Consider the following 22524-nt stretch of genomic DNA (forward strand, 5'->3'; position numbering starts at 1 on the left):
CAGAAGGTATTTGGAAGCAAAAGAATCTCTGGTCTGAACAGACTGTCTCCTGAGAACAACTGTGACACAGCAACTAAGACCTCTTGGACAAAACTGGACTTGCTGCTCATTTGAAACAGCATACCTAAAGTGGTTTTAATTTGGAAGAATAAGACATCATCCTTTTCTCTATCTTACTTGAAACTATGCTGATTTTAGAAGCTTCGCCAAATCATGGGAACATTGTCTATTGAAAAACATTAACGAATGAAACCCTTATAGAAGATGCTGACATTTCTGCAAATGCCTGGAAAATTTTATTCTGTTACAAATCAACATTAGTCAGAATGTGGTGGGCAAGATTTTCATTTTAACATGATTGACAGTGAAAAACCAATAAAATAGTTTCTGAAGGAGTTTTTGGTGACAGCAAAGATATTATTGGATATACAAGTATCCAAATCAGAGGCTTAAGGTATCATTCATTCATTACAAGAATGAAGACACAGATGGCTCCTCGTGTGGTTCAAGGATCGGGTCCACAGCTCACACCCTTCATTCGCCTCAGAGGTGCTTGGCATCGGTAACTACATCTTGTCTTTTGATTAAGCCAAAGGACAGGATTTCCCTGCTAGCAGGGAAGCAGATAACCCATTTCTCTAGTCCCAGTGTGTCGAGGACAGATGTGCAATGCCTTTTGCAGTATGGTAATGCACCAGAATAATTGTAGGGTCAGATTTGCTATTGTAAGAAGAGGAAACATTTCAAGCACCATGTACTAGACTTTGCACTTCACATGATGCAACCTCATATACGTTCCATGTGTAGGGATTTTGGAGTTGGGGTATTCTACTCTGCTCTTGCCATGTGACCTCAGGACAAACCATTACCATTTCTGAGTTGTCAGTTTTCTCATCACTAGCATGAAGCCAATCATACCTTCTTCATGGAACTGTGATCACGTTTACGTTAAACAATGCACATAAAATACAGCTGCCTGAAGTACGGTATTCAGACGAGTGACGAATAGAAACAACTGGACCTGGTTCTCAATTATAACAAAGCCTAGGTCTAGTCAGCATGGGTTTAATAAACAGTTGCACAAGCGAAGAAATACCTTGAATCTGTGCTCTGTTCAAAATATTAGTATTGAATACAAAAAGGAAATTTTTAAAAATGTAGACAAGAAATGGCAAGCAGGAGAAGGGAAGATGGAAGGACCGGAGTAAGCCAGAAGTCGGTGTTGAGGCGCAAAGCTGGTGTGCGGCGTCATCACCAGTCCTGGGGAACCCACCGAGATTAAAGCCCAGCTCCGGCACTGGGCGGTCCCCAGGAGGCCACGCCCCGGGGGCGGACCTTGCAGAGGCGGGACTTCCTGTCCCGGGCAGCCCCTCTGCCTCCGGAAGAGCTGAGTCGTGGATGCCGCCGGCTGCGTCTGGGACGGCTGAGGACGTGAGGTGAGAGCCGGGGTGTTGCCTTCCTCCCTGGCCGGCGGGGAGCGGGCTCGGTCGGCGTGGCGGTCAGCGTGGCACCCCGAGCCGCCGCCCCGTGTCTCCGGGAGGAGCGGTTTGTCGCTGCGGGACGGCCGGCGCGGGGTCCGTCCAACCTCGCTGTCCGGCGACAGGGACTGCAAGGTGGAGCCCAGCCCTTGCGATGGTGGTGTGGGGGAAAGGAAAGTTCCTAAGACGTAGCCCCTCTGAAGAAATGAGAAGACACGGCACGTGTAAGGGGGGCATTGCAGGTCTGCCTGCATGGTGTGCCAAGTTTTCTCTGTCCCTTCCTGAGGAGTGCAGTGCAGACCCCCGACCTCTGCTGCTGTGTGCTCATATTATAAAGGTGTTGGTTTACATTAGCAGCTATGAGATCTGGTCCCCCCTTCTCTGTCCGTGGCCGAGGTGGAAAGCCCGGGCGTCCTTCACACACACTCTCTCTCTCCCTCTCTCTCTAATAGCGGTATTTGTTCTGTTGCTAAGCTTTCTTTCCCAAAGCAAATGATGTCTCTTGCCCCAACTCCTCTGTCTACAGCCTTTCTCCTCACACCTGGGAGAAGAATGACAAAAGGCACAGTTTGCAGCAGTTCTTGAAAAGTTCCTATTGTGAGAGGAGTTAGGCTGGGTAGTAGGCAGTTAGGGAATTCTGGGTCCCCAAGTCATTTTTCCTCAAATATAAAAGAATTTTTTCCCCACCATGTCTTGGATTCACCAGAGCACGTCTCTTCCAAGGGACAAGGGTGATATTAGCATATCAATTGCCCACCTGAAGTATCAGCCATTATCTCTGGCCATTGTATAGGAGGGCCTCAGGCTGGTCTCCTTATCATTGAAGGACTGGAGAAAATAGTACTCATTCCCAAGGCCAGGAATGTCCAAGGTCTGACACCTGTTTGATCTTTTGCCCCAAACCCAGATACCAGGGGGACCAGGAATTTCCTTTTGTCCTTGGAGAGCCCCTTTGAAGTAAACCTTTAAAAGGTGCGTACCCCACTATTAATACGGGTCTCTTTTTCTACTCTTCCTCCTGCCACTCTGGCAGGGGGTAAGGGTCTTTCCTCTTTTCCTCCTGCCACTACAGCGGGGGTTAAGGGTCTTTTCTGTCTCGGAGCCCCCTCCCGTCACTAGGACAGGAGTCTCCTTTCTCAACTTCTCTAATAAAAGCTAAACTGTGTCCGCACGAAAATTCTTCTTTCCTGCGAGACAAGAATTGCGGTTGCTGCCGTATTTGGGATCAAAAAACCCTACAACACTAAGAGTTACTTTTAACTCAAGAATAAGGGCTTGTGCTTTAAACTCTTTCAAAAGCTTACATCAGGAAGATGAAACACTTAGCGGAAGCCCAACAGTGGCCGCCCTTCCTCCTGCCCTCCTTGCCTCTGCTCTGCTAGAACGTGGTAATCCTGATTGAGATGTTTGAGTAGTCTTCTACGACCTGGTCAGTTTTTCCCCATTTTAAAGAAGACAACACTAAGGTTGTTTTATTCATAACACATTTTCTGAGGTTGGCAGCTTTAAAGTGGCCAGTGCATTCAGTACACATGTTATTACAGTGCGGTTGAAGCTAACACTGCTATTTTAGTCTCCAGGAGTCAGTGGAAAGCTGGGATAGTTGAGAACTCAAATATGTTTGCTTCCCCCACGCCTGAAACTCCTGGAAATAAGTTTTATTGTAGCCTTAAGAACTTTTTTTCAATCCTGGAGTCTTCCATCAGAATATATACAAGTCTTCATATCCTTTTTCTAAAATACTTGGGGCCAGAACTGCTTTATAGATTTTGGAATATTTGTACATATATAATGAAATATTCTGGGAATAAGACCAGGTTTAAACGATTTGTTCCTGTTTCATGCACCCCCGGTACACAGAGCCTGCAGGTGGTTGTGCACAGGTTCTGTGTCCCTGTCTGCTGTGACCAATCGTGCTGAGGTCAGGTTTGGAATTTTCCACTTGTGGCTCTGCATCCGCGCTCACAAAAGTCCCAGGTTTTGGAATGTTTCAGATTTTCAGGGTAGGAATAATAAATCTAATAGAGCTGCAGACTGTTGGAGCTGTTGAGTTTGTGACAGTGTCATGAGACTGGGACCTTGGGTAGATGACTTCTCTGAGTCTCCAGTTCTCTGTGTTCGCAACCTTGTAGTAGTACTTCCTTTGCAGAGCCCTTAGCTGCCTGCTACTCAGCACAACCGTCTTGTGTTCCTTGCCTTTTTTTTTTTTTTTTTTTTTAGATTTTAGTTACTTTTATTGGAAAGTCAGATTTACAGAGAGGAGAGACAGAATTATCTTCTGTCTGCTGGTTCACTCCCCAAGCTACTGCAGTGTCAGGAGCTGAACTCATCCGAAGCCTGGAGCCAGGATCCTCTTCTGGGTCTCCTACACAGGTGCAGGGTCCTAAGGCTTTGGACCATCTTTGATTGCTTTCCCAGGTCACAAGCAGGGAGGTAGATGGGAGGTGGAACAGCCAGGATTGGAACCGGTGCCGTATGGGCTCCTGGTGTGTACAAGGCAAGGACTGTGGCCACTAGGCTACCATGCTGGGCCTGTGTGTCTTGGTTTCACTGCTTCTTCTATTTCTGTATTCCCAGTGTTTCTCATTTTCATTTTGTTCTCCACACAGACTTGTACCTATCTTTTAAAATGCTTCCTGAGTCCTTTATTCCTTACTTCGCAAACAAGTGGTTTTTCCTGTTTGATTTTGGCTTTTTGATATGATAAAGTATGCACACATTGGGAGACAATTTTATAGAATGGTTTTTTTGTAATGAAAATGTTTCTACAGCAGAGGTAATTTAGATTAAAACTGATTTTACAAAGCCTGTGCATAAACCTTCAATAACTAAACTCTAGGATAGGCAAGGGAAGCCTTTGGCTGTAGATGGCTTTTGTGAACTGATTTGTACAACGAACAGATGAGATCCGTGACTGCTGTGTTCTCTGTTGCTGTGTCCAGGAGATGGCTGACCCTTGGCAGGAATGCATGGATTATGCAGTGACGCTGGCCAGGCAGGCTGGAGAGGTAAGGAGTGATATTTGTCTGTGGTGATGTGGCTGAAGGCAGAATGTGGTTACTTTTTTAAATAAAACTTGTATTTTGATGAATTCACAGTTCTTTCTTTCTTTCTGTTTTTTTTTTTTTTTTTTTAATTTACTGAACACGTTATAAATACAGTGACTACTCCAGGTTTTACAGGATGAAACTTGAGCGCTAAGAATGTAGAATTTTGTCCTTAGTCGCTTCTAACCTTTACAGGTTTACTCTGTAGACATTTTTGCAAGAAAACTTTTTGTTTATGTCACTTAAGACATGTTACAGTGGTTTAAACTATTTCTGTATCTCATCTTACTGTTTAAGATTATTGAGGCTGTTTTTGCTTGTTTAACAAAAAATCTTTTTCAGGTGGTTCGTGAAGCTCTGAAAAATGAAATGAATGTTATGATTAAAAGTTCTCCTGCTGATTTGGTGACGGCTACTGACCAAAAAGTTGAGAAAATGCTTATTGCTTCCATAAAGGAAAAATACCCGTCCCACAGGTATTTCTTACTTCGATTTCATACCATCAAATGATTAACCTAGGTTGTTGTCAGGTAGCTCAGGCAAATTCAGGGCAACGAGAGAGGCCCAGCTGTAGAGGTGCGGGGTATGGTGTGGGTGTGGGCAGGCCTTTCATCTGTGGCACCCTTTCCAGGGACAAGTCTGCAGGACCCTGAACTTGCTGCCCATGCGCAGCCGGCCAGCAAGGAAGAGGCAGCATTCGGATTCCTTCTTTTTTCTTCTTAACTTACAGAGTTGAGAGCAATGCTTGCCCATGTGGGCCTCAGAGAGGGTCGGGGTGGGGATTCCTTTTTAATAAGAGGGATGTTGCAATGTTGTGGGAAGTTAATGTGGGAAATGTTTACTGTTGTCATGATTTAGAAGTTTGATTTTATTCGTCACATTGCAGACTTCTTCATATGGGAGGGTGACAGACACAATTCCAGAATCAGACTTTGATTCTCACATGGAAGCCATGGCAGTGTTCTTTCTGTACTTCCTTGTTGGTCGTTCTTGGTCTTTCTAACATTTGGAAAGAAGAAAAAAATGTTGAAAGTTATAGCCAAATCCTCTAAGCAGAAAGGTTTAAAGCTCAAAAAAGAGGAGAAAAAAGAAGAAGATGGTAATTATTGTTAGGACAATTCAGTGTTGAATAAGGGAGCATAAATAAAAAATAGGAAGGAAGAAAGCCAGTGAGCTGGAATTCCACTTCCGGAGTTAACGTTAGCTTGATAGCAGGGAGTGTTTTAGGCAGTCATGTACCCATGGTGGGTGATGTGCTTTCTCGAAGTGCTGTGTGTTAGTTGTCAATTACTGAGATGCACATGATCCTAAAAACTTTGAGGTGTAGATGGTAAGCATTTATTGTCACACAGTGTCCTCACTCTGCTTAGCTGCCCGTTCTCGGCAAGACCGCTCATGAACCTGTAGTCAGGTTGTCGGTCAGGTCCACAGTCATCACAAGCCTCAGCTGGGACTGCAGGCTGTGCTCCTTCACGGACTTGTTGGCAGGCAGTTCCCTGGGAGGAGGCTGCTGCCAGCTGCCCCAGTTCTTTGGATGCAAGCCTCTTCATGGGCAGCTCACTCCCTGGCAGCTGGCTTCTCCTGAGGAACAAGATGGAAACCGTAGGGTTGTGGTGTGAACTGATCTCTGACTGACACACTGATTAGAAATGAGTCACTTGGTCTTGTATCCATCATAGACAAGGATATTGGGTTGTACAACCCAAAGAGAGGGATATTAGAGAGTTGGTGAACTTAGTTTTAGAACCATCACATTTGATTAATTTCTCCTATGCAACAAATGCTGTTTCAGATGTACACGTGTGGCAGTCACACTGTAGAATTGTGAGTTTTGTGACTTTACACATGACTTTGCTCTGGGGACGTAAGGATTCCTCCCTGCTGTGACTGTAGGAAGGAGAAGGGGCGGTTGGGAAGGAGTACAGAGACTTTTGGTAGGTTTTGTGTCTTTGAAGATGGTTGAGAGTCGAGTGATACTCAGGAGCTTCGTCTTGCTTGTTTGCAGTTTCATTGGTGAGGAGTCCGTGGCAGCTGGAGAGAAGAGTGTCTTAACCGACAACCCCACGTGGATCATTGACCCTATTGATGGAACCACCAACTTTGTTCATAGGTACGGCTTTCGGTTGTCAGTATTGCCAGTTTATACAATAGCCCAGTTGTCCTTTACAGCCATTCATCCAGGAAGGTGTACTCTTTGGAGAATTGTGTAACTTGCTTATTCTTTTTTACTCTTAGAAAATATGTATAAATTGTGTACGAACTTAGTGTTCAGCCTGACACAAGAGTCAGTGTGTTCTAACTCAGTATTTTATTATCACTAGAAGAAAGCACAGTGGGTGGTATATGGGAGTTAAAGTGATAGTCCAGTTTGGTAAGATTATACATAAATATTATATTTGAAGATACTATGTAGCTGAACATATTTCTATTGTATATAGAATTATTACAGTGTGTAAGGTTAAGGTCTAGAATATATGAATATGAAATTGTCAAATATTTTAAATGTGGAAAGATCTTCAAAATAAGATTGTGATACACTGTGATAATATTTTTGCTAAAACTACAATGTTAGATATTTAACCTTTCATGCGTGAAGCTCCAGATTGCATGTTGTGGTAAAAACAGATAACTGGTTTTTATAATTTTAGCGTGAGACCAGGATGTGCCAAAACAATTACTAAAGAAAGGAGACTTTTTTTTTTTTTTTTTTTTAAAGATTTATTTTTATTATTTTTTTATTGGAAAGGCGGATATACAGAGAGGAGAGACAGAGAGGGAGCTGGAAGGGAACCGGGCTGCCAGGATTAGAACCGACGCCCATATGGGATCCCGGGCGTGCAAGGCGAGGACCTTTAACCACTTGCGCCACTGCGCTGGGCCCAAGAAAGGAGACTTTTTTTAAACCACGATCAGTTCAAACATTTTAAGATTTATTTGTATGTTTTGGAAAGGAACTATATAATGTACATATAGTAGTTATTATAATGTTTGATATTCAGAACATTTAAAATGGGGAGAGGGCTAAGAGTCACCTGGAATCCTCTCTGGAGGTGACCGTGTGGTCGATTTTGTGATAATTTCTTCAGTTATGTTACATGCCTGTGGATGCACCCTTCCCCATTGTATCTGTGGGTAGGAGAGCACTTTAAAAAGTTCACAGATAAAAGTGAATTAAAAGGTGATAGACATTTCCATGAACTTTGTAAAAATCCCACATATTTACTACTCTTTTCCCTCTTATTTTACATAAAGTATTATATATAATATACTGTGTTTTATATCTGGCTTGTTTGGGGAGGAAAGGAAGGATTGTGCTATTTAAATGAAAATTTTTGTAAGTACCCACATTATGAATAGATAAATTTTATTGAACTGGTTTATCTTACTAAATTTGCATTTTTTTTCAAAGGTTTCCTTTTGTAGCTGTTTCGATTGGCTTTGTTGTAAATAAAAAGGTATGTTGTTTTAAATATGTGATCGATAAAACATGTTATTCTTGTTTTGTGAGAAAGACTAACTTTATCTCCGTAATTTAGATTTGACTTCAATTTATATTGCTGTATTATTTTGAATATACACTACAAGATCACTAAACACTTCATGACAGATTTCCAAGGAAGGAAATACAGTGTTTTCTCAGAGCAGTAGTTGTAAGAAAATTCATGTAAAGAACTGAAATACAATTCAGTATTTAAACTGTACTAAAGGAATGGATGTGAGGTGCAGCAATGAAGATGGGTATGATATTGCTTAGGACTTTGGGGTCAAGTTCAGACTCTGCTTTGATTCCACCTTCCTGCAAATGGCCACTGAGAGGCAGCAGGTTCCTGGGCCCCATCACCTGCATTGCAGAACTGGACTGAGTGCTTGGCTCCTGGTTCTCCCATGCTTTCTGTGATCATTTGGGAGTAGAGTGAGCTAGCGAGGGCAAGGTCTCAGTGTGTGTTACTGTCTCTCTCTGTCTCTTTCCCTTTCAGATAAGGGGAAAAAAAAGTTAAATAGAAAACAATTAAAACATAATGCTCATTAAGAAAAATTGACACTACCATGTATGTGATAGTAGAGTCACGTATGGTAAGAATTGCCTTGGGAGCTAAAATGCTTTGTAGAAGTAGATGTTTAATCAAGTGGTTAAGACACTTGCTTTCTACTTTGGAGCACTTGGGAGACAACGATGACGTCACAATGACCTAGAGCCTCCTCCAGGTCTCCCATGCAGGTGTGGGGCTGGGGGACTTGAACCATCCTCTGCTGCTTTCCCAGGACATTGGCAGAGAATTGGTTTGGAAGTGGAGCCAGCAGCACTCACACCTACGCACATGTGAGATGCTAGCACCACAGGTCAAGGCTTAGCTGGCTATGCCAGGGTGCCAGCCCAAAAGACAGTGATTTAAGCAGAACACCTTGGAGAACCTGAAGTGCATGCTCTTTGAGGGTAGCAGTGAAATGTTCATCAAAGCAGTAGTGGCCTTACTGTGAGGTCTCCGGTCCGTTAACTTGAGGAAATTTAGATTTTTGTTTCTAGGAAGTTGGAAACTAGAGGATATTTGTAAATGGAAAGAGAGGTAATTCCAACAGTGTAGGGATTATGCTGAAGGGATGATTCTGAACAAAGGTGAAGAATGAGAGTATCCATGGAAATATAAAATCAGGAGGTATTTTACAATATAAAAAGTGAAGAATTTTGTGGAGAAGGAATGAGACATGATGAGGCACTGATTGATTTTGAACTCAGGTTTCTGCAAGATTTTGTTCTGAAGCAAAGATTTGTATCTCTGCTACCAGGGTTAATGGGAGGCAGAATTGTGGGTAGTAGCTGAATTTGTGGAACAAGAAAGGGCCAATCTGTAAGAATACGGAGAACTGAAAGCGGAAGTGGAAGCAGTGGATGAAGGCGAAACAACTTCTAAGGGCTAAGCAGAAAGGATGTTCAGAATCACACCGAGTGCGTTGCACTGATTGGGTGAAATAAGAAGACCAAGAGGATACTGGAGGTTTTGAATTAAGTGCTAAAGAAGTGTTGGTGGTGGCCAGCAGTCTCCAGTCCTTTAGATAAGGTGGATGAGGACACTACGAGTTCACTGGTGATCTCTGTGTGGCAGGATGACTGGTCAGGATAGAAGTAATGTGATTGCAGGGAGATTAGACTATGCAGTGTAAAGGCAAAAGCAGGTTTCATAATCACCTTAATTCACTTGATATAACAAAAGACTGGAGGTAGGATATTTTGCAGTGCAATTTTAGTGGTGTGTGATTCAGAAAGTCTAAGGCCAAGGTGCTGACTGGTTCATGAAAGGTGGCCTCATTGTCTTCTTCCCAGACCTTGGACGTTATGTCTTCCAGTGGGGATCAGGAAGCATCTTCATATAGCAGAAGGTGGAAGGGACGATAGGGAATTCATCTCTGGAAGCCCCTTCATTAAGCCTTTATTGTGTCTTAGAGTCCTTCTGCCCTAATTGCTTCCTACACTATTGCGCCTATAATTAAATTTCAGCATCAGCTTTGGAGAACACAGGTTTGAACTATAGCAGCAAGGGATAGAGACACTTCATGAAAATGTACCAGAAAAGAAATGTAACAGGAGGAGGAACCAGTTGATGGAACAATTTGTGAGAGACCCTGTGAGGCCAGGAATTATGACACAGAAGCTAATGTTCAATATAGGAAATAGAAGCATCTGAGACTGAACAGAGGAGGTGTCAGGGTGCTGCTACCAGAGTTTAGAAAAGGATTGAAGGCAAGTAAAAAGGTTGTAAGCATGCTAACCTCTTTGTTAAGGCTAGATTTTAGCATTATAAATGTAACCATTTGAATATAGTACTACTGGTATACCTGAGTTTGATAGTGCTTTCTCAATAAGAGTATGGTTTTATAAAGAAAACTCGGATTCAGTAAGGAAAACTTGTTTTCCTGCTGCAGATGGAATTTGGAGTTGTGTACAGTTGTATAGAAGATAAGATGTATACTGGCAGAAAAGGAAAAGGTGCCTTTTGTAATGGCCAAAAGCTTCAGGTTTCACAACAGGAAGGTAAGTTTATCATCCAATTTTTGTGTTGTTGATAACTGAGTACTTTTTTCCTGTTTTTAATGTTAACCAGTGGAGTTCTCCACATGTTAACAGTTTCATGGAATGTGGTTCCCCCCACCCCACTTTTGACTACATTTTTGAGTATGGTGGTAGAAGCAAGGGAAGCAGTGTAATTGAGCAAACACACTTCAGGCTGTTTTTATTAGGGCGTTGCAAACTTGAACATGAGACCAGGTTCCTGCCTACCTTTGTAGAATCCATGGTTTCTCATTACAGCTCCTGTATCAAGCTCCTCATGCTATTCCTCTGACAATCAGCCACTGGACCAACATAATTATATAATAAGTTAAAAAAAAAAGACAGTTTAAAACTGGGAATCATGTTTAATAAACTAGATGAGTGTATTTGAAGTCTTTTGCTTATATGATAGCTGAATGAAATTTTGAGTCCCTTTCTTCTGTTAACCATATTCAACATGTTTCCAGTTTGTACTTTTAAAGGAATATAGAACAGCTTGAGACAGTCTGAATTCAGAAGGCTTCTAGGTATTATATTTTTGCCCCAGTCAAAAATGTAGCTTGAGAGATTTCTAGTTGTTTCCTTTTTATTTAGCTCTTAACATGCAACATAGAACTGAAGGAATGTGATAGCTTTCATAGAATTTACTGCATTTTTATGTTTATATTTCAGTTTATTTAATATATAACCTAATTCAGTGACTGTTAGAAGTAGTACATGGGAAGAGTGGAAATGTGAGGAGTGTTAGAGTGTACAAACTGAAATCACAGCATATTCCAGGGAAATGCAAGTCACAGGCAATGAATCAACCTAGACAATAGAGGACAGATTTTAACTGTGGCTTTAATTGCAAATTTGTGCTTAAAATTCCTAGTGAATTTAACTTCTGATTTGTTTACTTTTAAAATATTTTTGCTCGTTCCCTACAAGAAGGAAGATTGATTTATTAATTACAAATATAATTTATTATATTCTGTACTTTTTGGGTAAAGATCATGGAAGCTAAATTTTTTGTAAAAATTTTGACAAGGATAATAAAATCATCACTATTCATTTTTTAAGGCTTAGAAGCAGATTTAATAAAGCTAGGAAGAAGAATACAAATGCTTAGTCTAAATTAGAAGTGTCAGCTTTTGGGTTGTTGATTATTGCTATCTAGTGATTATTTTATATGTTTTATTTTTAGATATTACCAAATCACTCTTGGTGACTGAGCTGGGCTCTTCCAGAACACCAGAGACTGTAAAAATCATTCTTTCTAATATGGAGAAACTTCTTTGCATTCCTGTTCATGGGTAAGATTTCCTAGCTAAGAGTCCAGATCATTTAACGTTGTAAAGGACTGTGCTTTGTTACAGCTAGGAAAATGTTTACTAATAGACATGGGGTCAATACCATAATTGTAATTTTGAGAAGCAATTTTGGAGACTTTATTTGAAAATCATTTCAAACTTGTAAAATTGTAGAGGTAGTGTGAACAACAGTTGTATAATCCTTATCTGCAGTCACGTGTTTGTGTCTGACTCCATTGTTTGACCATTTATATTCTGTGTGGATGGATGTGTTCCTGGGCGTGCTGTGACTCCTTTATTTCTGAATCCTTTATTCACTTCCTCAGAATAATCTCTTGAATAGCCATGGTATAATTACTGACTTTATCAGTGGACTTTCGTCCACTCTGCCACCTATATTCAGTTGTGTCAGTGGACCTAATAATCCCTTTGTGGCATTTTTCTTTCTCCAGTGGAAGATTTGGACTAGATTTGGCGCTGCGTTAACTTACCAGGTCTCTTTAGCCTCCTTTAATTTAGATGGTTTCTGTGACCTAAATCTGTTAGCTGTACTCGTCAGTTTCTGGTTTATCTCAGGAGTTATTTCCCTCTTGTCACTTGTTATTTAGTATATTTGGGCCTTTTTTGTTCTTTCTGATATGTTTCAATGTTGTTACATTACCTGGTAATAGGTATATTTGGTTTAGTTTTTAAAAGAACCAGGATAATAATTTATTAATTTCATCTACTGCTTCTCTCCTGTATCTTATTTTCATTCTTGTAGCTTCTTTTGGTTCACTTTGGTTTCCTTTCTTTTCCTTTTAAATGGGATATCTATTAATAAAAATATTTAAGCTGCGATTTTTCTTTTTACCTCATTTTTTCTCCTAGTTCATTCACCTTATTTTTTAGTGTTTTTTTCTTTTCATAGTGTCTATGCTTGTTGATTCCTAGAAATGCTGACAATAGATCTGTGGATTTTCTGTCTTCCTTGTTAATGTAATTGGTCTCTTTTTTTTCCAAGGTAGACAGGACATCTCAGTCAGGATGCCGCTCTTACAGACCAAACCCCCGGAGTCTTGTAATGAAAAATTTGTCAGTCTCTAAATTAAAAGCAAAGGTTTATCTTTAACAAGGTACCATTTGAGAACCTTAGGCTTAATATAGCTACCAGCTTTATTTAGTAGCATTTCTCTGACGTTTATTGTGGTTGCTTAAAAAACCATACTTTGAAAAGCTGTGGAATAAAATATTTTTATGGTTTTATTTCACCATTAACTCTTCTACATTTTCCTCCCTGAGAACAGTATCACTGACGTGTAAGACTCTTAACTGATCAAAATCGGCAGCTAATCCTCTCTAATGTTGTTGAGAGGTTGGCTGAGGCTTAGAGCAGCTGTTTGTGAATAAGGCTAGAGCTTTGGCTTCCAGATACTTTCTCTTTCTCCAGTGTAAGAATCCCTTTTAGGAGTTGGGACACTCAGGATATAGCTTGCCCGTTGTCCCAGCTGTAGTTATGGGGTCAGTGTGTGGCCTGTGGCAGTACTCGGGTAAGAGCGTGGGTCCCTGGTATGTAGGTACAGAGCCTTTCCCGACACAGTACTGCAGGGAGCTGGTCTCAAGTAAGGACTTTAGCCATTAGGCCATAAAATGATTCTATTGGCTGTAAAAGAGTGCCAAGGGGTTTACAACTTGAACCTTTTATTTTGCTGTTGGATAAAGTAAAAGGAATTTTTTTTTTTTCAATCAGGATTTCTTTTTCAAAACTAAAACCAGGAAAATGTTACCAAGGAGCAGTGCTGATTTGCTTTCGTTGTAGGATCTCTTGCATTCAGATGACTCTTCAGTTTTTCAGTGTGATTTCTGAATTGTTTTTATGGAACAAAGTGAACCTGAAGAGTCATAAAACAGATGCCTTAAACAAGGAGAAGCATCTAGTAGCTCTTAACTAAGAGATAACGTCTAGGAGATAAAATGAAATCTTGTCAATCCATTGCCTTTGTTAAATTTGGAATTCAGTAGCTGAAATCCATTTTGTATGTGGTATCAAGCTTGCTGGCATCATGGCTTTATGAATAATTTCATCATACTCATAATTAGTTGAAATTAAGGCCCATTTATGTGTTAAGAAATCTACTAGTTACTACGTAAATCATTTGTAAAAAAGTCATTACGAAAGTGGTCTAAGGTAAGTTGCCAGTACTATTCCAATGACAGGAAAGCTAAAACTGTTTTGAAGGTCATGGCCAACTGTCTGTGACACCGAAGACCTCTTTGCTCTGTCCGCTGTAGCACTACAGGTGGGTCAGGCTGTGGTACATATTCTGCACGGTAGTCTTAACGACCTACCAAGCAGTCTTTTTTTTTTTTTTAATAATTCTTTGGTAATATTTATCTATTAAGGGGTATGCTCTTGCTGCCTGCGAGACGCCTTGCAGAGAGCCCTTGAAGTTCATTAGAAGTAGATGGGGCCAATGTTGCAGTGCTTGGGTTAAACTGCTGCTGCTAATGTGGAAATTCCATATCAGGAGGCCAGGCTGCATCCCAACTGCTCATCTGCCCGTGCAGCTTCCAGATGACTTGGCTGGGAAAGGAGCAGGAGATGGCCGGAGTGCTTGGGTGTTTACATACTCCAGTGAGAGATCAGGATAAAGGCTTTGGCTTTCCTTGGCCCAACCCTGGCTGTTTGGCCATTGGGAAGTGAACTAGCAGATGGAAGGATCTCTCTCTCCACCCACCGCCTCCACCCTTGAATCTTTCCCTTTCTCCCTCCCTTCCCCTATCTATCCATTTCTTTTCTTTTTTTTTTTTTTTTTAAGATTTATTTATTTATTGGAAAGGCAGATATACAGAGGAGGAGAGGCAGAGAGGAAGATCTTCCGTCCGATGAATCACTCCCCAAGTGAGCCCAATGGCCAATGCTATGCCGATCCGAAGCCAGGATCCAGGAACCTCCTCCGGGCATCCCACAGGGTCCCAAAGCCTTGGGCCATCCTCGACTGCCCTCCCAGGCCACAAGCAGGGAGCTGGATGGGAAGTGGAGCCACCGGAATTAGAACCAGCACCTATATGGGATCCTGGGGTGTTCAAGGCGAGGACTTTAGCTGCTAGGCCACAACGCCTGGCCCTCCATTTCTAATACATAAATAAATAAACTTTTTTTTAAGGTAGGAACCAGGAGCCTCTTCCTGGTCTCTTACATGGTTGCTTTGGACCATCCGTGACTGCTTTCCCAGGCCACAGGCAGGGAGCTGAATGGGAAGCAGAGCTGCAGGGATTAGAACTGGCATCCATATGGGATCCCGGCGCATGCAAGGCAAGGACAGTAACCTAGTGGCTAAAGTTCTTGCCTTGCATGCGCCAGGATCCCATATGGGTACCAGTTTCTTTCCCGGCTGCTTCACTTCTCTTCCAGCTAGAGAACGGCTCAAAGCCTTAGGACCTTGTACCCACAGGGGAGACCTGAAGAAGCTCCTAGCTCCTGTCTGCTGGCTTCGTTTCGGTTTGCGTCTGGTCATTGTGGCCACTTGAGGGGTGAACAAGCAGATGTAAGAGCTTTGTCTTTCCTTCTCTGTAAATCTGCCTTTCCAATAACAAATAAATAAATCTTTAAAAAAAAAAGTAGATTGAGAAGCATTGCTGATATCTGTCAGAGTTCTAGATCAGGGTTTTATCTCTGAATAGAATACTAAGGGATTACTTGTGAAAGGTCTTCATATTTTCCTCTCATAGCGTGAAGTGTGAATGCTTACACATCCCATGTACAAAGGTAGGGGAAATACACTTTTTATAAATGGAAAAACAGAAGTTATTAAAGTTAATTTGTTTTTATTTGGGCAACTTTGTAGAAAGGATTTGCATTTTGTAGTTCTTAAATTTGATGGGCACAAAAACACTCCAGACATCATGCTATTCTGTTCATTTACATTTTGTTTTCACTTACTATTTTTGTTTTATTTGAAAAGTGGAGAGCTAGAGAAGAGAGCGAGAACTAGATAGAGCTCTCCCATCCTCGGGTTCAGTCCGCAAATGTCCTCAACACTGACAGGCAGGAGCCCCTCCATCCAGTTGTCTCGGCAGGGACTCGAGTACTTGAGTCATCGTGCTGCATCCCATGGTACATGGAAGTGGGAATCTAGATTGCAGGCAGAGGATGTTAGATTTGGATCAGGTGCTGCAGTGTTGGGTACTGGTTTCCCAATCAGCGGCATAGCCACTGAGCCATATGCTCACCCTTATTCTTTCTGTTTGCTTACATGTTTTTATTCTTGAGAGACAGGCATCAAGTGTTTTGCATCTGCTAGCTCACCCCTGAAGTTCCTGCAGTGAGCAGGGCTGGGCCAGCCTAAAGCCAGGAGCCAGCAACTCCACCCATGTCTCCTCCGTGAGCGGCAAGAATATGGGCACTTGGGTCATCGTCTGCTGCCTCCCAGATCGGTTAGCAGGAAGCCGGATTAGAAACAATTTGTGGCAGGGACTTAAATCAGGCACTGTGATGTACCATGTGGGCATCCCAAGCTGTGACTTAATCCATTGTACCATATCACCCACTGTTCCCCCCACCACCCTTTTTAAAATTTGCTTTAGGGAGCTGGCATTGGGCATAGAGGGTAAAGCCACCGCCTATTATGCCAGCATCCAGAATGTGTGCTAGTTTGTGTCTTAGTTGCTGTCCTTACAATCCAGCTACCTGCTATGGGCCTGGGAAAGCAGTGAAAGGTGGCCTGAGTGATTGGGCCGCTACACCCACAGGGGAGACACAGAAGAAACTCTTGGCTCTGGAATTCAGTCTGGCTGGGCCTTGGCTGTCATGGTCATTTAGAGTATAAACCAGCAGATAAACTATCTCTGTCCGTCTCTGTCTCTGTCTCTTTGTAACTCTGCCTTTTAAATAAAACATAAATCTTGAAAAAAAAAAGTTTACCTTGGGGTGAAAAATATATCAGAAACAATATTTTAGGTTTCTTTTATTTGAGACAAACAAAACCTTCGCATTTGCTGGTTCATCCCCCAAATGCCCATAGCTGGGAGTGGTATCGGGACAGGGCTGAAACATGATCAGTTTTAACTGAATCAGCTTAAAAAAAAAGTGTGATGGGTCAGTTAGGTGGTATTGTGGGTTAAGCCACTGCCTGTGACAAACATCCCATATTAGTGTTCAGGTTTGAGTTCCACCAGCTCTGCTCCAGTTACTTGTGACCCTGCTGTCCATGGGGAGGACCCAGATGAGATTCGAGAGTCCTGGCGTCAACCAGGCCAGCTTCCACACCTGTCTGGGGAGTAACCTGGGAGAGGGAAGAGTTCCATGTCATCCTACCTGTCTCTGACACACTGCCTTTCAAATAAATGAATTGCAATTTTTTTAAAAAGAATTTGGACAAAAACCATTTGAAAGTGACTTGTAGACATGATACTTTTCAGTGTCAATGTCTCTGTTTTAAAAGACAAAGTGTAACAGAGAGAGAGAGAGCGATATCTTCCCTTTTCTGGTTTATACTTAAAATGGCCAGAATGGCCAGGGCTGAGCCAGGCAGAAACCAGGAGCCTGGAGCTCCATCTGGGTCTCCCATGTGGGCGGCAGGGGTGCAAGCACTCATGCCATCTTCTACTGCTTTCCTGTATGCCTTAGGGGGAGCTGTATCAGAGACTACAAGTTCTCAAAAAGTTGTTTTCCATGTGGTCTGCACAGTGGCATCACAGGCTAACTCTAGGCTTGTGGTGCTGGCATCTCATATGAGGGCTGGTTCGAGTCCAAGCTGCTCTGCTCCCTGCTAATGGCCTGGGAAAGGTACAAAGGATGGTCTAAGGCCTTGGGTCCCTGCACCCAGGTGGGAGACTCAGAAGGACTTTGTCGCCCCCAGCTTTGGACCAGCCCAGCTCACCCTAGTAGCCGATTGGTGAGTGAACCATTGGATGGAAGATCTCTTTATAGCTCCCTCTCACTCTCTCTGTAACTTTGGCTTTCAAGTAAAATAAAAAAATATTTTAAAAAATTATCACGCAAGTTCCAGTCCAGGGTCATGCGCTGGGTTTAATTGTCATTTCTCCTCAATTTCCTTTGATTAGAGCAGTTGCCTAGCTTCCTTTGTGAGACCTTGACGTTTTTGAGACGTATAGGCCAGCTGTTTTCTGGTGTGGTTACTGATTTTGTCTTGTGTGTTTGTATTGTTTCTTCTTGTCTGTGCTTAGATTGTCCATTTTCATAGGAATGCCACAGAGGGAATGCACTGCCCGCGGTGTTCATCCAGGAAACACAGTATACTTTTTGTTTTGTTATGGGTGATATTTTTTTTTTGAAGATTTTGCTTATTTTATTTGAAAGACAGTGTTAGAGAGAGAATCTTGTTTACTCCCCAAATGGCCACAGTGGCTGGACTGGGCCAGGCTGAAGCCAGGAACTTCATCCAGGTCTCCCATGTTGGAACAGGAACCCAAGCACTTGGACCATATTCTGTTGCTTCCCCATGAGCATTACCAGGGAGCTGGATTAGAAGTAGAGAAGTTGGAGTTTGAACTGGCACTGGTAGGGGATGCTGGCATCACAGAGGACATTGAACCCATCATACCACAACACTGCCCTCAGAGTGATGTGATTTTGACTATTTGGTAATGGTGGACAATTGCAAAGGTGCTAGTTTTCCTGTTTTAACTGTTACATATGTTGAGGCATATGTTGACATGGTAAATATCACATGGCTGGCTGCTAATTTTAGTGTTTATTGATGATTTTGCCCAATTCAGTTATTCCTAGGGTGACGATCTAGTAGTATTCATATTTATCTTAGTATGGCTCTAAAGAAGAGATGCTGTGAGGAGGTAACCCTGCAGTAATTTGCCGTGGCAGGTTGGGGTCTGGGCAGAGCCTGGGCGTGCTGGTGGGCCTGCGGTCATGTGTGTGGTGCCCACTCAGTTGGCAGTGACCACTAGCATATCTTTTTAACTAATTGTTTTTGTGAGACTTGGTCTGTGATTTATCACAGAACTTGGATAACTAGATTTTACACATTTTCACTGTGAAGTTAAATACTCTGTGCCCCTTTTTGTACTGACTCTCTAGATTGGTTGAAGTTGTTTCACCCAACACAAGAACTAAAGTTGAGAAGGGATGGCTTGTTTGAAAGGATTATTTTTGAGGTCTTATTTTGGAATGTTGCTTGTCAGGATCCGGGGTGTTGGCACGGCAGCCGTAAATATGTGCCTCGTGGCGACTGGAGGAGCAGATGCGTATTACGAAATGGGAATTCACTGCTGGGACATGGCAGGAGCTGGCATCATTGTTACCGAAGCTGGTGGCGTGCTGATGGATGTAACAGGTAAAATCACAGAAGACTAAAAAAATCAAAAGGCGCTTTTTGTTTTCACTTCTGATGAACTTTTCTTTATCTTGTTTTGAAATGTTTGATATAAAAACAGGCAGTGTAATTTTTTGCAAAGTCAGAATAAGCATTGCGTGACAGGAGTGTAGTTAATGGCTAATAATTGACTGTCTCTGACTGAGTGTCAGGAAGCGCTGAGAAGTTGCAGAAGGCTGGCCAGGCAGAGTCTGAGGCCTGTAAGGAGAGCTCCTTGGCTCATGCTGGGGGAGACTGCCAGTGGATTCCTCCACCAGCACTTTCCACTTTCAGCTTAGAAATGATGAATACTTGCTTTGAGTTGATGCTGAATTTTTAAATTTGAAATAATTCAGCAGTGATCTGGTGGAAAGGCCACAAGTTAAGGCTGGAAGGAGAGTGGTGCAAAACTTGACATAAAAACAGGCTGGATTTAAACTGGAGTTAAATTTCTTCTATAGAAGCCAAGCAATAAATAGGTAATGAAGTTGCACAAAAAAAAGAAACTGGAAAACCCTTGGGAGACCGGGACCTACAATTTTTCAAATTAGTTTTAGCTTAGATCTGTTCTTCCACCTCTACACTAGCATCTTGGTTGGTTTACTTAAAAGGGGATGCCCAGGGGCTAGTGCTGTGGCACAGTTAGTGCCAGCATCCCGTATGAGTGCTGGTTCAAGTCTCTGATGCTTTGCTTCCAATCCAGTCCCCTGCTAATGTGATTGGGAAAGCAGCAGGTGGTGACCCAAGTGTTTGGGACCCTGCTACCCACAGGGGAGACCCTGGTGGTGTTTTGGGCTCCCGGCATTGCTTGACGCATCCTCAGCTATGGTGGCCATTTGGGGAATGAACCAGCAAATCGAAGATCTTTCTCTGTCCCTCTTTTTCTCTTTGTGTCTCTTTCAAATATATGAACAAATCATTTAAAATATGCTTAAAGGTGGACATTTTGCCTAAAAGTATGCTGGTTAGGTTGCCTGCAAATTGCATTGCACTGCCTGGCTCTATCTCCCAGTTCTTTCTTCCTGCTAACGGGCACCCTGGGAGGCAGCAGTGGTGGCTCAAGTCACTGCCTTCCTGGTGCCCGCGTGGGAGGCCTGCATGGAGAGCCTGGCTCTTGGTCTCTGTCTTGCTACTCTGGGCAGACAGATGGGAAATCTGTGTCTACCTCTGTCTCTTTCTCTGCTTCTCAATCTTTTTTTTAAAGATGCTTAGAAATCACTTACCTGCAGCTAGGGCTTAAACATTGTGATGATGTGACAGTGGATTTTTTTGAGGAGTACTGAAGACTGGGTACGGCAGTCCAGTCGCCACTCGGGATATCTGCATTCCCTAGGAGTGTGTAGCTGAGAGCCAAGGCTCGATGCTCTAATGAACGCCTTATGAAGCCACGAATAACGGCGTAAGTGCTAAGGTCCAAGTTCTTCACTTCTGGCTTCAGCATGGCCCAGTTCCAAGTCCTGTTGGCATTTGGGGAGTGAACCAGGGAATGGAAGATTCTCTCTCTCTCTATCCCCCTTTCCCTCTTCCTCCCCCTCACTCTCCTTCCTCCTCTCTTTCTCCCCGCTCCTTCTCTCTCCCCTTCTCCTTCTCCCCTCTTCACTTTCTACCTTTCTCTCTTTCTCTGCCTCCTTCATTCCCTTTGTCTTTCAAATAAAACATGAAAATATATGTTAAGAAAATGTTTGGATTGGCTGCATTCTGGATTATTTTTCTGCGGGATATAATCATTTTTTGTATTTGATTTGATTTTAGGAGGACCATTTGATTTGATGTCACGAAGAATAATTGCAGCAAGCACCAGAACATTAGCAGAAAGGATCGCCAAAGAAATACAGATCGTTCCTTTCCAGAGGGACGATGAGGATTAGTGACGGTAGCTCACAGTCACAGCCACTTCCCCCCAGATTTGTTCATGCACTGATGGACATCTGTTTCAGACGTGGGGTACTGATCTAAATTTTCTTTGGTATCCAGGTTAAAAAATTGGCAATTGCTCCATAGACTAAGACTGGAATATGTAAGAGTAGTACCCATGTTTGCTTCACTGTTTTAAAAAATGTTGCATGTTAAGAATGCACTTTAGGACAAATACAAAAGCAGTAAACTGTTCATGAGATAGCTGTATCACAAACTAAGCTGGTCAGAAGTGTGCATTGATATGTGTGTTTTGGGCAGATGTGTTCCTCAGGAAAACATGAGCCTCAGAAATATTTATCTACAAGAACCCTCCATCAGAACATCTGCTTTGTGGAGACAGTTTTCCCTTTGATTTTTCAGGCCATCTTTAAATATGTGTAAAGATGTAACAGGGACGCCCTTGCTGTGAATCAGTGTGCCCAGAGAACCTGGCATAGTAACTGCCAGACCGTAGATGGTCCAAAATGGACTCAGCATTCTGTATGCTTCAGGTCCTAAAGTAACAATTGACCTAGTTTTCCTTTTTATATTTCACATTACCATCCGTGCTGCCAGGTGGTATCACCAATTGTAGACATTTTTGTAGTTAATACTTATTACTGTTTTCTAAATCACCTCATTACGGGATGTTTGGATTCCCTTAAATGTCCAAATCCTCGGGTCAGAAAAGAAACCGTTGCCCAGAAGCACTCGCTCAGGTACCTGTTGTAATTAGGTGCGGCCTGACCTTTCCCGAGTTGAGTACTCACCCTGCTGTGGTTGAGCTGGCAGATACATGGTGTGTTTTCTTGATCTTTCCTTGTTTAACTTCCTTGCTGCTGGGTCCTGCGAAGCCTTTCAGCATTTCCTCATAGTCCTTGGCCTGTGAAACTCAAGAAGAAAATTGTACTGGTTCATAGACATTTCTAAAAGATTAATGCATTGTTTAGCTTTGTCCCTTGACTTGTGAACAGGTTTTTAAATTCTGTTGTGGGTGTATGAGCCTTGCAATGGATAAGATGAAAAATGCCTCTTTGTAGTATTCAAGATAGGGAGGTTATTTTATTGTTGTATATACTTAGTATGTTAAGTATATATGATACCAAGATGTAGGTGTTATAAATAATGTCTGTACCTAAACTGTTGGTCACTTTTACTTTAAAAATCTCATACTGTATTCCAAGTTCAGGTGTTTTTTTGCGGTTAAATCTGTTTTAATGCTATCACGAATAAAAGTTTAAATAAAAAGTGTAGTCGATACATTACTGAAGTACTAAAGTTTATACTTTAAATTACTTTTAGGGGTTTTTGTGTTGAATTACATATTTGAAATACAATGATGATGTAGTGGTGATTGATTGTATATTTTGGTTTGCTGTGACTTTCCGAAAGGCCTTACCATTTTTCCCATAGGTAGCTCTGCAGCTCCAGTGTAAATGTGCTTGGGTGTCATAA

General features: G+C 42.2%; 1 protein-coding gene across 3 annotated transcripts; it reads left to right on the forward strand.

Annotated features, from left to right (window-relative positions):
* The first annotated feature begins 1393 nt into the window (after nt 1–1393).
* IMPA1 (inositol monophosphatase 1) lies at nt 1394–22319 on the forward strand. Of its 3 annotated transcripts, none has more exons than XM_040994002.1 (9): nt 1394–1436; nt 4421–4486; nt 4868–5001; nt 6531–6635; nt 7935–7980; nt 10445–10553; nt 11758–11866; nt 19004–19155; nt 20926–22319. In XM_040994002.1, the coding sequence occupies exons 2-9, from the start codon at nt 4424–4426 to the stop codon at nt 21039–21041; spliced, it is 834 nt and encodes a 277-aa protein (XP_040849936.1). In that variant the 5' UTR covers nt 1394–1436; nt 4421–4423; the 3' UTR covers nt 21042–22319. The 3 variants fall into 3 exon arrangements, with proteins under 3 accessions (XP_040849936.1, XP_040849944.1, XP_040849955.1); XM_040994010.1 differs by lacking the exon at nt 1394–1436 and adding an exon at nt 3820–3851; XM_040994021.1 differs by lacking the exons at nt 1394–1436; nt 11758–11866; nt 20926–22319 and having other exon boundaries at nt 4241–4486; nt 19004–19073.
* Nucleotides 22320–22524: the final 205 nt, after the last annotated feature.

Source organism: Ochotona curzoniae, unplaced genomic scaffold (genome assembly GCF_017591425.1).
Source record: "Ochotona curzoniae isolate NIBS_2020 unplaced genomic scaffold, NIBS_Ocur_1.0 contig_1071, whole genome shotgun sequence".
NCBI lineage: Eukaryota > Metazoa > Chordata > Mammalia > Lagomorpha > Ochotonidae > Ochotona > Ochotona curzoniae.

Bases quoted from the DNA above. Each gene is read 5' to 3' on its own strand.
- IMPA1 (XM_040994002.1), top strand. From the start codon at position 4,424: ATGGCTGACCCTTGGCAGGAATGCATGGATTATGCAGTGACGCTGGCC. The intron at 7,981-10,444 runs GTATGTTGTTTT...TTCCTGCTGCAG, and splicing joins GCTTTGTTGTAAATAAAAAG to ATGGAATTTGGAGTTGTGTA. The intron at 19,156-20,925 runs GTAAAATCACAG...ATTTGATTTTAG, and splicing joins CGTGCTGATGGATGTAACAG to GAGGACCATTTGATTTGATG.